The sequence below is a fragment of the Hemitrygon akajei genome, chromosome 12 (genome assembly GCF_048418815.1).
Source record: "Hemitrygon akajei chromosome 12, sHemAka1.3, whole genome shotgun sequence".
NCBI classification, from domain to species: Eukaryota; Metazoa; Chordata; class Chondrichthyes; order Myliobatiformes; family Dasyatidae; genus Hemitrygon; species Hemitrygon akajei.
Genome location: NC_133135.1, coordinates 58,878,028 through 58,890,433, shown reverse-complemented (window position 1 = coordinate 58,890,433; position 12,406 = coordinate 58,878,028). Strand labels below are relative to the sequence as shown.

General features: G+C 38.2%; 1 protein-coding gene across 6 annotated transcripts in view; it reads left to right on the top strand.

The window, feature by feature from the left end:
• The first annotated feature begins 6,681 nt into the window (after positions 1-6,681).
• raver2 (ribonucleoprotein, PTB-binding 2) overlaps positions 6,682-12,406 on the top strand; it is a 130,162-nt gene continuing 124,437 nt past the window's right edge. For all 6 annotated transcript variants that reach the window (XM_073063195.1, XM_073063194.1, XM_073063197.1 and 3 more), the window contains exon 1: positions 6,682-6,873. In XM_073063195.1, coding sequence (XP_072919296.1) covers positions 6,691-6,873 — 183 coding nt within the window. In that variant the 5' untranslated portion in view covers positions 6,682-6,690. The remainder of the gene's footprint in view (positions 6,874-12,406) is intronic.

Sequence of the window (12,406 nt, the reverse complement as noted above, 5' to 3'; positions counted from 1 at the left end):
ACAGATCAGTGAAAAATCATTCACTGAATTGACAATAGTTTCCCTCTCCACAGATGTTGCCTGGGCTGCTGGGTATTTCTAGCATTTTCTGGTTTTTTAAATAGCCAGGTTTCCAACCTCTGCTTTTTTTTAAAAATGCAAAGCATGTTTCTTTTGCAGAAGCCAGGTTATAATTTTAAAAGCTAACATGTTGAGTTATGAGGTCCATCACCTGGGTGCTACACAGGTAGGCCAGGGGGAAGGGTATTTGTCAGACTTCCCATTAATTGCTGTTGAATTATAACATTGGATAAACACAGAAATAACTCCATTGTTATATTAGGTCTGAAATGGTAACTGTCCAGGCTTCTGCATGTACTTGGATGAGGACCAAGCCCTAGCCTGCCAATGTTCACAAGGTACATACCAGCAAGATTTGGCAGGGAAGATGGGGAAAATTTTGGGAAAAGAGCAAAATAGTGAAATAAAATTTGTAGATGGAGTCTTGATTATTTCTGTTTTGTACCTTAAGCCTTATAAATAAATTTTGCATTTTATACCAAAATCAGATTTTGGTTGTTCCACTTTGGCATTTGAAAAATGTTAAGTTTATTTATTTCCAAACAAATTTTCTCTGACTGAATTGGCAATTGAAACATCAAGCTCTTCAGCAAATAGAGTATCTAAGTTTGTGTGATAATCATTCAGTTTCCTGTATTAACGATTTGGCCCTCTGGTCCACTGGTAGATTTGACTTATCGATCACCATAGTGAGGGAACCACAATCTGCCAAATCTCCCTTGGTATTAGAGGCAGATGCAGATAGCCAAGGCTCATGCTTCTGATTGTTCCTTAATTGCCCGTGCATCAGTCTGAATGCCTGGAGAATATCAAGTCTGTGCCCATGGCCAACCTTCAGTCATCATCTAGTGGAAGGAAATATTTGTCTAGTGGAGAAAGACAAAGGTGCACTGTTAAAAAAGACTGCTTATAAAGAAACAGAATTCTAAAAACCATAGGTGCAATGATGCTAGCTGTCGAGTTTCTACTTTGTGATATTTTGCAGCTCTTCAGGACCTGTATGTGGATTGATTTTTGTCACATCAGATGTCAAATAACCATAATTTAGTGCTTACAGATGATAAAGATAAACATCAGGTTAATCTTGGTTTACCTTTGGAATAGACTTATACCACACAATGAAAGTTTAGATGATCCAAAACAAGCTGGAAATAATAATTACAACAGACATTAAATTGTGCTTTAAATTTCTGAAGGACTTTGCCATTGTCAACCATGGGTTCTGATATTCAATGGTGTATGTCCTGCCTGTGTATGTACTGCCTATGTATGTACTGTCTGGTAATGTAATGCCTGTGTATGTAATGCCTATGTATGTACTGTCTGGTAATGTAATGCCTGCTGCGTATGTAACATCTGGTACTGTACTGCCTGGTAATGTCCTGCCTGTGTATGTAATGCCTATGTATGTACTGTCTGGTAATGAACTGAGATGTATAAAGCAGAATTGCAGGCTCGCCTTTAGTTGGCATGAACTTCTCTCATCTCATCTGGGGTTTTTCCAACAGTACTATGGTTGTTCCAAAGATTTCTTTCACCTACAATCCAAATAGAATACTCATAGTTCAGTTTATTTTTTGTTCTTATGCATTTTTCTGCATGCAGTTCTTGATTTTTTTTTCACTGCAATTTTAAATGCTCAACCATGTCTTCATTTTTCAGCAACAACTGGCCCAAGCAGTATTTGATGGGGGAAGAGGAATTGTCGTTGTTTTGGGTCGAAAGCCTTCATTAGGCTGAGTTCTTCTAGCAGAATGTTGTTCCCGATTTTTGCTTCTGCAGTCTCTTGTGTCTTCATTTATTCAGCTGGCAAAGATTTAATCTCTGAGCCCTTGAATTATCTCACTGAACCTTGTTGCTCTGCCATTCTCCAGATAACTCTTGGATCATGTCACATCTCAGATGTCAGAGAATTCATTAATATTTTCTTAATGAGTTGTTTTGCTATAAAAATGAAATTTATTATTTTTGTCAATAGGCTTTTTTGAATGTCTACTGTTTTTTAAATACACTTAGTAAAGGTAACTGATTGTAAAATTTAAAAGAATTTGAATAATTTATTGTGTTTTATTGGTTCTAGATAGCTGAGTTATTGAATTTGAGTAATGTGATGGTAGTGTATTGGAGGGTTTTCAGTCTTTCAAGAGAATAAAATGAAGTTTATCATTTTGTACTTTGTTAAAATATTGAAGTCAATAACCCAAAAATTACAGTTAAAAACAACAGTAGGATATTGATGCCATTAGAAGAAAGACTCAATTTGCAGAGTTGTTGAATATGAACTGAAACTCATGACATTGATTCCCCACTCAACCTTCTGAAACCAGTAAACATGAGAACTCCAGGAATTCTCTCCCTTGGCAGATCTGGGAGTAATCTGAAAGTATTCTCCTTTATTTCATGAGATGTTAATGAGATTTTAATGACACACACGTAGTAAATTAGCATTAACAGCCATTCTGTGCCATGAAAACTAATCCTGTATTTCTGGAATATCTGCAGATGAGTATTTCAAATGTATGTAAAGTCATTTTTAAATGCTTGATATTTTTACATTGTGTATCAATTATTTCTGTGCTTTAAAATGTGTACAAAGTCAGTTTTTTTTAAGTGTTTACAAGATTTGCTGGATCTGTGAAAGTCCTTGACTGTGGTTGGCTATTCATTCTGCTTTATAATACCACTGTTCCTAGATGCCAGAGATTTCATCAAGCTGATTCCAGACATAAAGATGAAATTCACACAAAATGTGCGATCTTTGTGGTCAGTGGCGAGTGCTGGATTAAGACCACAAAATCCAGATTATTCACAGTATACAATGGTTAAACAATCTGGTCTCTTGCCCTGAACATTAAATTTTCATTGTGACACCCACACTTTCCATGCAAGGTATTTACATTCAAAATACATCATTTCATCCCAGGTATATTTTTCCAAGATAGTTCATGCTTGACCTGATTCTCAGTTTTCCATAGCATGTGCTTGTTTATTTCCTCAGCTCATATAGAACACTGCAACTACTTTGACTTAAAAAGGAGGTCAAAGCTATCCTTAGGGTGTGGTAAGATAACACAAGATATCAGAGCAGTGTGGCCCACGGCTCTCCAAATATTAGTATCAGAATCAGGTTTAATATCACTGGCATTTGTTGTGGAATTTGTTAACTTAGCGGCAGCAGTTCAATGTAATACATGATAATATAGGAGAAAAGTAAGTACATGTAAATTACAGTAAATATATGCATATTAAATAGTTAAATAAAAAAGTGCAAGAACAGAAATAAAAGTGAGGTAGCGTTCATGGGTCCAGGGTCAATATTAGTTGAACATTGCAGCAGAAGGCAGGGAGAAGTTTTTAAGCACAACTGTGTTTCATTGTTACACGTTGAACTCCTTGCACAGTCCCTCAGGGTCAACTTTCACTTCAGTTATGTGGGTTTTAAGGCCAGTGTGGCAGGAGGTGATGGGCAAGATGGTGGGCAGTGGTGTGAGTTGGCATGCTCTTTTTTCCCAATTGCAATGTTGTTTCTCATTCTGAGTTAGGGTCTCAAGGTTCTCAGCTCAATCCAATACTTGCTCTGCACTGAGTGGACGCGGGGATTCCTGGATTGATGCAGATGTTCAAAGAAATCCTGGAAACATCTCCACTGTCCACCTAGTTGTATCTTCCTGCGGCAAAGTTGCAAACTGTTTCCATTTTAAGAGGTTTTGGGCGTGTGAATGGTGAGACTTGCGGAATTGGAGTTGATCATGCATTCCCATAACCAACGAACTCACTTTAAGGAGTCCTTATCTCATCACCTCATGTTCTCGTTATTTATTACGTTATTTATATTTGCATTTGCACAGTTTGTTGGCTTTTGCACTCTGGTTGATCTCTCATTGATCCTGTTATAGTGACTGTTCTGTAGAACTGCTGAGAATGCCCACAGGAAAATGAATCTCAGGGTTGTACATAGTAACGTGCACATTGAAAATAAAATTTACTTTGAACTTTTTAATAAGGACTTCATTTCTGGGATATTGGCCTGGGTGAGAATGCTGAAGGTAGGTCGTTTGTCCAGTAGAGAACTCAAAGGATTTTGCAGAGACCATTTTGGTGATGTCTCCCCAGTGCTCAAAGGTTCCTGCTGCAGGTAGGCTATGTCACAGAAGCAAGGGATCACTACTGCTTTGTCAGCCCCTAGTTTTGTGCCAAGTTTGAGATCAAAGTGACTTCTGATGCCCTGAAGCTTTGCCTGTGATAGGAGAGGTGGTGAACTTAAGCCTTCACTGAAATGTGTCTCCCAAGATGTGAGAAATCGTGAACTGTTTCCTCAGTTTTCTCTTGTCAGAGGGTGGTGTTGTGCAGCCATCAGCTAATTACCAAGAAAGATAATAAATCCAGCTATGGTAACAACAGAGAAGTCTCTAGCTGTCTGGCAGAGAGATGGTTATTTCTGGGTTCTGAATTCTAATGCAAATTCTGTCCATTAACAAGCAGTTGACAAGACCTTCACTGTAAGAAAACATGCAGAAATTCAAAGAGCAGCAGCAACTACTACATGTGGTCTTTTCTGACCTCATTCATCGATTGCTCATACTCTGGAGAGTCGTCTGCAGACTTTGGCTGCTATCAAAATTTATCTCCATCTCTGCTATAAAGAAGGATTTTGGTGTGGAAGTCCATAGTTCTCTGGATGTGTCAACACAAGTAAATAGGGTGGTAATATGGCATAGTTGCATAGTGCAGTTTATTTTGCATTTTAAATCAATATTACGGTCACCAAAGATATTGTAGACTGAAAGATGTGCTGCACTATTCTGTATACTATGTTATTTCGCTTCACGTTGCCATGTAAACCACAATCGTAATCCCCAGGTCCACAATGAATCCCAACTCAGTGCAGACCAGTACAACACAGATGCTTTGTTCCTTTGGTTTGGCCTGCACGTTTTGCTGTACAAGGAAAATACATGGGGCATAAGTGTTGGGTGTTAATGATAGGAAATATGTAGGGGGAAAAGTACATTTTTGTGTGGAAGTAATTTATGTAAAATTCCAAATTCACATCTGGTGTTAGAAAATAGTTTAAGATCCTGGATGAAATGGTGTTTTTTAAAAAAATATCTAGGCAAGAAAAAGTTAACTAACCTAAGTTAATAGTCAACCACATTGGTGGGTCAGGAGATGCACATTGGGTAGTGATAGTCATTGTTACCAAGACCAGCATTATAATTTCAGAGTTATTGAATGTAATAATAAGGTTACATATAAGGATGAGAAGGAGGACAGAGAAATGTGAAGTTCAGGGAGAGAATTTCATATCCTAGAGCCTCTGCACCTGAAATCACTCTCACCTGTTGGAATGTTTGTAATTGGACATTCATAAGCCAGAGGGAACAACCATCTTAAGGTTGTAGAGTTAGAGGAAGTGAATGATATTAAGGGTAAATGTATCACGGGATACCTTGGATGTCAATAGACCAACTAATTTGTCAGGAAATTTTGCATTTCTAGATAATCACTTAAATTTGTATACCCTGCAAAGCTTTAAGTAACTTGATCTGAATGCAAGTTTTTTAAAATTTACTTGTTATTTTACTGTTTTGTAATGAAAGTTTTAAAATATTATATTAATATTCTGCAAATCGGTAAATTGAATAATAAGCAATGTGGTAACAAACCACACAGTCTTGAGGTGATATGATTTGGAACCATTAACACAAGGAAATAAAATACTGTACCATTAATATATCATTATCTAGTTACTATCCAAGGCCCTCTGTAGGAAAGTATGAACCTAGCAGTTGATGCTAGGAATGGTTTTTAATTTTTTACCATGTCCTCTAATCAAACAATTGTTCAACACTACATTGACCTGATTTTTCTCTGCTTTTTTTTGAGTGCATGGCAAAAAAAGGGGATTAAAAAAATAAGGCTGAGATCTACAATAAGTATAATTTTATAATGGAAATGGAAGAAGAGTGATCTGGACATAAACCCTGCCTTACTTTATATTGGGTCCATTTCTAGTTTGCTGGAAAAGATGGCCCTCTAATTGTTTTCTAGCTATTTTGAAGGGAACTTGCATCAATCTCCATCAAATGTAGATCACCTAATTTCATAGCCATCCAGAAGTAAAGGCTACAGGGAGATGGCAGGAGAATAGATTTGAGATGGGTTGAACAGCCTAATTCTGCTCCTACGTCCTCCAGCCCTGATGAAGGGCCTTGGTCGGAAACATCTATTGTGCATTCTCCTCAGCAGCTCCCTGACTTGTCGAGTTCTTCCAGCATTTTGTGTGTGTTGCTGAAGGCTTTCTGCATCTGAAGAATCTCTTGTGGTTATTGAGGAGCTGAATGTTTTCTGCTTGAAAAATTTATTACTCCACCGTCGCTGGATATGAGCTTCGGCATTCCTGAACCAACAACGCTGCAGGAGTATCTTCGCCTGACTGTCACCGCGGATCTTAAGCGGCAGCTCATCCTATCTTTATCAACGGTAAGTGCGGTACCGGGTTCGGTCGACGGGCGGCGCTACCCGCGCCCTGCGGTACCGGACGCGGGCGGCAGGCGGCGCTACCCGCGCCCTATTTTAAGCAGCTTCGGGCTCGCGGCCGTTCCAATTTGCAACGTTTGCCTCTGGAAAATGGCGGCGGCACCGTCGGACTATCGGTCCGCACTGCTGCGGCGGGATCCGGCGGCGATGACAGGCGTGCTACCGGTACTTTCGCCTCAGGAAATTAAGCGGCGGCTGCAGAGAACCCGCAGGGCACTGAGTAACAGGAGAAAGATCCTGGTGAAGCACCTGCCCCCGGACAGCGGCAGCCAGGTACCGGTGCGGTGCCCGGGGCAGGTGGGCGAGGCGGGTGGAGCGGCCGGTGGGTGTCGGGGTGGGTGGGGGGTGGTCCAGGTGCAGCCCCACCCACCTGCAGCCGGACTCGGATCCTGACCATTTGCCGCTGACGGGGAGGGAACAGGACCCCCTGCTGCCAGTTGATGTGTCCGGAGCGCAGTGGTGGTCAACATGGCGATGAGGAGTCCACCTGAAACATTGACCTTCTCTTCCCCCGTTCGCTGTGTATTTCCAACGTGTGATCTTATTATGGATGTCTTTAATTTACGCACTCAGTAGTTTGGCTGTCGTGAGTGAGAGAGCAATGCGAATAGTGTTTAGACTGCTTAATGACTGGTGGAGTCTAGTCATTGGTTTTTGTGAAAGGGTAGAATGGGCATGATAGTGCCCATTGAGCTGATCCACGTTGACACAACTGGCCAACCCCAATTTTGTTTTTGACGTAAATAATTTATGTAATATTTCTTAACGTGACATTCTGCTTGATTTCTGTTTTTTAAAATATTGTATTATTTTGAATGTACTTTGTAGAACAAAGTTTGGCCAGTTGTTTCTCCTTCAAGTTATTGATTATTTAGTAATTAAAAGTACCAATTTGGCACCAATTTTGAAACCGTGCCTTTTCGAAGCCTCACCATTTCAACATATTGCAGCGATATATTTACTCCTAAAGTGAGATTAGTATTCAAGATTTTTGGTTTCACCACCTGCACCAACATAAAAAAGTTCCACAAATGAGCAGCCCTTTGTGGCTTTTTTAAAATATACCAGGTGTTAGTACAATGGCCGTTTCATATCAATGTATTTGCTTTGTCCCTTGAAAAACAAATAATTAACATTTAATCATGGAAAGTCATACAAATAGTTTCTGCAGCTGCTTTATCTCTATATTCATAATGTGCTATGAAACGAAACTTCAGAGTTATTAATACCGTAGTTTGTGTACGTATTGAGTAAAACTTTAGTTAATGGCTGGTGTACTTCATAGTGTTGCTACATCATAATTGAACTTAAAGCAACTGGGCAATTTAAAAATACATCCTGCACATTTGGGTTTTTTTCCCTCCTATGCAGAGTTGCTCTTATCAGCACTCCTCACTCAATGAACTCAAATGTGATCTTATGTACATGTTTTGGAGAGAACCATGAGATTTGTACTCTGAATGTCACTGAATGCTGTGAGCTTTGCAATCAGATGGGCTGGAAGCTAAGAATCAATCTTAACAAATACTGTATCAGGATTTGCCTGGTGGCCACTGATGGAGTAACAGATCTCTGCTGGTTCTCCGAACTCACTCACTTTTGTCTCCAACCTTTTGAAATACTACTGTTAGTCAGGTTATTATATTACTATGACTACCAAAGCAGCTTTGGAAGCTATTACTGGCTCAATTCAAAAGCTTATTGAGGAGTTTCAACAGTTCAGAAAAGAAGTGTCAGCTGATTTGCAACAAATCAGCGCTGGAATTAAACAAATAGGTACGAAATTAGAAGATATTCAAGCAATTCTAACCGAGCATGATAAGAAGATTAAAAAAACATGAAGGGGTTATTGCTATACTGGACGAGAAAATGGATGATTTGCAAAAGCTGTATGAAAAACAATCCAAGTCCAACGAAGTACTGAGACAGAAGGTTATTGATTTGGAAAACAGAAGTAGGAGAAACAACTTACAAATCTTGGGACTTCAAAAGCAAATGGAAGGAGATAATCCTAAATCCTAAAGAATTCTTTGCAAACCTTTTGATGGAATTATTCCCTTATAAAGTCTCTGCCTTTGATTGATCGTGCTCACAGGTCGCCTATCTATGGGTCGACTTCAAAATCAAAACCAAGATCAGTCATTATATGATTCCATGAATTTCAAATAAAGGATCGTCTGATTCGTGTTGCCTGTGGAAAAGGTATGATTGACTACCAAGATCAGAAGATTTGTATTGTTTTTTTAAAAACTTTTTTTATTGTGTTTTCAAATAGTTACAGAATAAAAGTGTGTGAAAAACAAAATATGTGTTACCCATCCCCCTCCCCTTAACCCCTCCCCCCTAACATCCCTATAGAAAAAAAGAAGAAAGAAAGAAAAAGAAAAAAAAAGGAATGCCTGGATATTGGAAGTTCCCCACATGCTCCATGGAGTTCGTAACAACTTTAATATATATATTTATTTCTTTCCCCAAGTAACCAATTATTTCATCTTCGGAGCACCTATATATTTAATCCTATTTATATATATATAAATATATTTATAAAAATTGCATTGGCAGTAGCCAAAAAAGCTATTGCAGTTACTTGGAAATCGGATACATATTTAAGTATAGATCGTTGGAAGAAAGAAATTTATGGCTGTATTCCACTTGAAAAAATTACTTATAATTTAAGAGATAAATATGAAACATTTTTGAAAATTTGGTGCCCTTATTTACAAAAGATAGGATTAAGATTCGTATTGTTGAAGATTTTTCATTGGAAGTTATGGCAGAACGTGTTAAGTTTTTAAAAAAAAGTTATGGCAGAGCTATACAGCCAAAATTTTCAGCTTCTCTTCATTCTCCGGCTCAACTGAGAATCACAATGGAAGATGGATCATTTAAATGGTTTTATACGAAGGAACAGGCACAAGAATTTTTAAACTCAAAAAAATGACTATACATATATTGAATAGATTAAAAATCTTGCAAAAACAGAAATACTATATATTAAAAAATGACTTTAATATTTTTCAGTATGAATAATTGGTCTTTCCATTGGATAAACCTGTCTAAGCTTGTTTTTCACTGTTTATTATTTAGTCTTGGTAGGAACAGTAAATAATCTTGAATTCTTTGGAGCGGTTCCAACAGGCTTTCTAAGGGGATGTTTTCAGTGGGGGTAGATAGCGGTTGTTCTTTGACCGATTTTCTCTCTTTGGGAGGAGTGGGATGGGGAGTTCGTTTTTCTTGAAACTGATTTTGGAATCTAGTCAATTTTGTTGCTTGGCTAATATATCTCAAAGTTTATTATTTGGGGTTAATATACATTTCTCTGATTGCTACTTTTAACCTTTCTTATAAATAGTTTTAAAATGGATCAAAGTATTAATTTACTTAGTTTTAACATGAAAGGGCTAAATCACCCCCGAAAAGAAATAAGATTTTTCTCTATGTTAAAAAAACTTAAGGTACCAATTGTTTTTCTTCAAGAAACCCATGTACGCGTGACAATCCACGCCTTTTTAATCAATAGAGAGGATCTGATTTTCATTCTTTGTTTCAAGCCAAAGCCAGAGGGGTTTCGATCCTTATAGATAATAAAGTTCCCTTTGTTCAACATAAAGTAATTTCTGATACTAATGGGTGTTTTGTTATAGTATCAGGGAAACTAAATAACAAACTAATGATATTTGCCAATGTGTATGCTCTGAATATAGATGACCCAGGTTTCTTTGTTTTTTTTTCATTTTTGCCAGATCTAAGTCTGTACTCATTGGTGTTGGGTGGAGACTTTAATTGTTGCTTAGATCCAGTTTTAGATCATTCATCTTCTAAGCCAATGATACCAAATAAATCAGCTGTGTTTATTAAATCTTTTTAATGAAATGTGGTATTGTTGATGCTTGGTGTTTTTTTTCATCCAGTGGACAAGGAATATTTGTTTTTCTCTCATGTCCATCATACATATTCCAGGATTGATTTTTTTTTTATTGATAGCCAAATGATTCCATCAGTTCGATCCTGTGAATATAAAGAGATTGCTGTCTCAGATCACGCTCCTGTGCTCCTATCTTTAAATCTCCCTGGTCTTCTTCAAGCAAATAGGTTTTGGCGATTGGGTTATGGAAATTCCCTTTTATGGAATTCACATCACAAAAATACAAGATCAAATACAGAATCAAATTGACTCCTGTGAAATTTATGTGAGTGAGGATAAAATAAACAAATGTGGAAAAAAACAATTTTGTGTACTTGTATTTTTCCAATTTTTTTTTCATGGTGCATGTATAAACTAGTGCAGGTTGATCGTATTACTGTCTAGCATTTTTAATATTATTTATCCTTAATGTCTGAAACAGTGCCAGTAAGTTTAAGAGCAACTTGTAAGTAAGCTGAAAGTGAAGACAAAAAAGGCTGCAGTTGCTAGAATCTGATAAGAAAGGAAGGTGATAAAAAAGAATCGGTGATTTGTGAATTCCGTACCCACCTACACCAGTTGCCATTACCTTCCAGCCTCCAGTTTGTTTTATAGTCCAAATTACTTGGCTCCAAACTCAGCTGCTAGCAACTTAAGAGCTGCTTTGGAAACTGACAAAAAAATCTTTAGTGGTTCCTGCCCTGAACCAGCAGCTATGGTGCTTTCATTACCATTAAGAGAGATGTCCTGTAGTAATACATCTCCAGATATAACATGGAAACCATTTTCCTAGGAACATAAACTCTACATTACGGTGGAGTCACCTGTAGTTTTAGTTGCAGGGAACGATGGATAAGACGAAGGAAATAGGGTGAGGTCATGGATTGGAATGATATTAAACTTCAGATAAGTTTGATGGGTTAATGAGGGAGGTTGATGAGGACCCAGAAAGGAATGTCAGACATCCCACCCTGCAAAAACTCATTTCAGGGAGGTAGCACCACCACCCCTGCCCCCTGCAACCCCATATCCCCCCCCCTCCAGTTGACCTCCGGACCTCCAAGGGTGTATGTATACAGGACATTTGATTATGAAAGAACACAACAATTTATTTGATCACATATTGAAACTATTTACATATATATATTCCTTGTTGAGTATTTTGTTGGCAGCCTCAATGCTAATAGCTAAATGCTAATGCAAATAGCTATTCTGTTTCTTCTTCGAACTTTCCTTGTACTGTGATGTGGCTTGCCTGGCAGATTTGAGCATTTTGCCGGAAGTCTCAACCTCATAGCAGTCTGTGTCAATGAATTTGTTAATTTTGCAAGACATCAGATTCACAAGTGTTTTGTGAGACAGCTATCATAAGAGTCGTTTTTTTTATTCTATTACAACTTTAAACAAGTCTACAGGGAATTTGGCCTCATCACGAAGGACATCAGTAGAGTAACTTAACAGCTAGCCAGCTAGTTTAAATAACGTTGGCTATGCTAATAAACAAATGACACCTGTTAAACTCACCTCAACATGTCTTTTATAGTCATTTAACCCACATAGGCAATAGAAAAGTCACTGTTGCAAATAGTGCAGCAAGCAACACTGTCATTATTTTTGACCCCTATTAGACAGGGGTACACTTCAGTGTAGTCTGGGGTGAAGTACATTTTATATTTTCTTATTTTGGAGCACTCTGCCATGGTGCTGCAGGACACTAAACTGACCTGATTGACAATGAAAGAGAGAGAGAGGTCGACTGTAAAGCCCACCCACAGAGAAAACTGATAGGTCTACTTAGCACAAAGAGAGACCAATCAGGATGCTCTCTCTGTCACTCTCTAGCTACGTCTGTCACTCGCTCTCTCTCACGCTCTCTCAAAAAAAAATCGATTTTTGGGATAT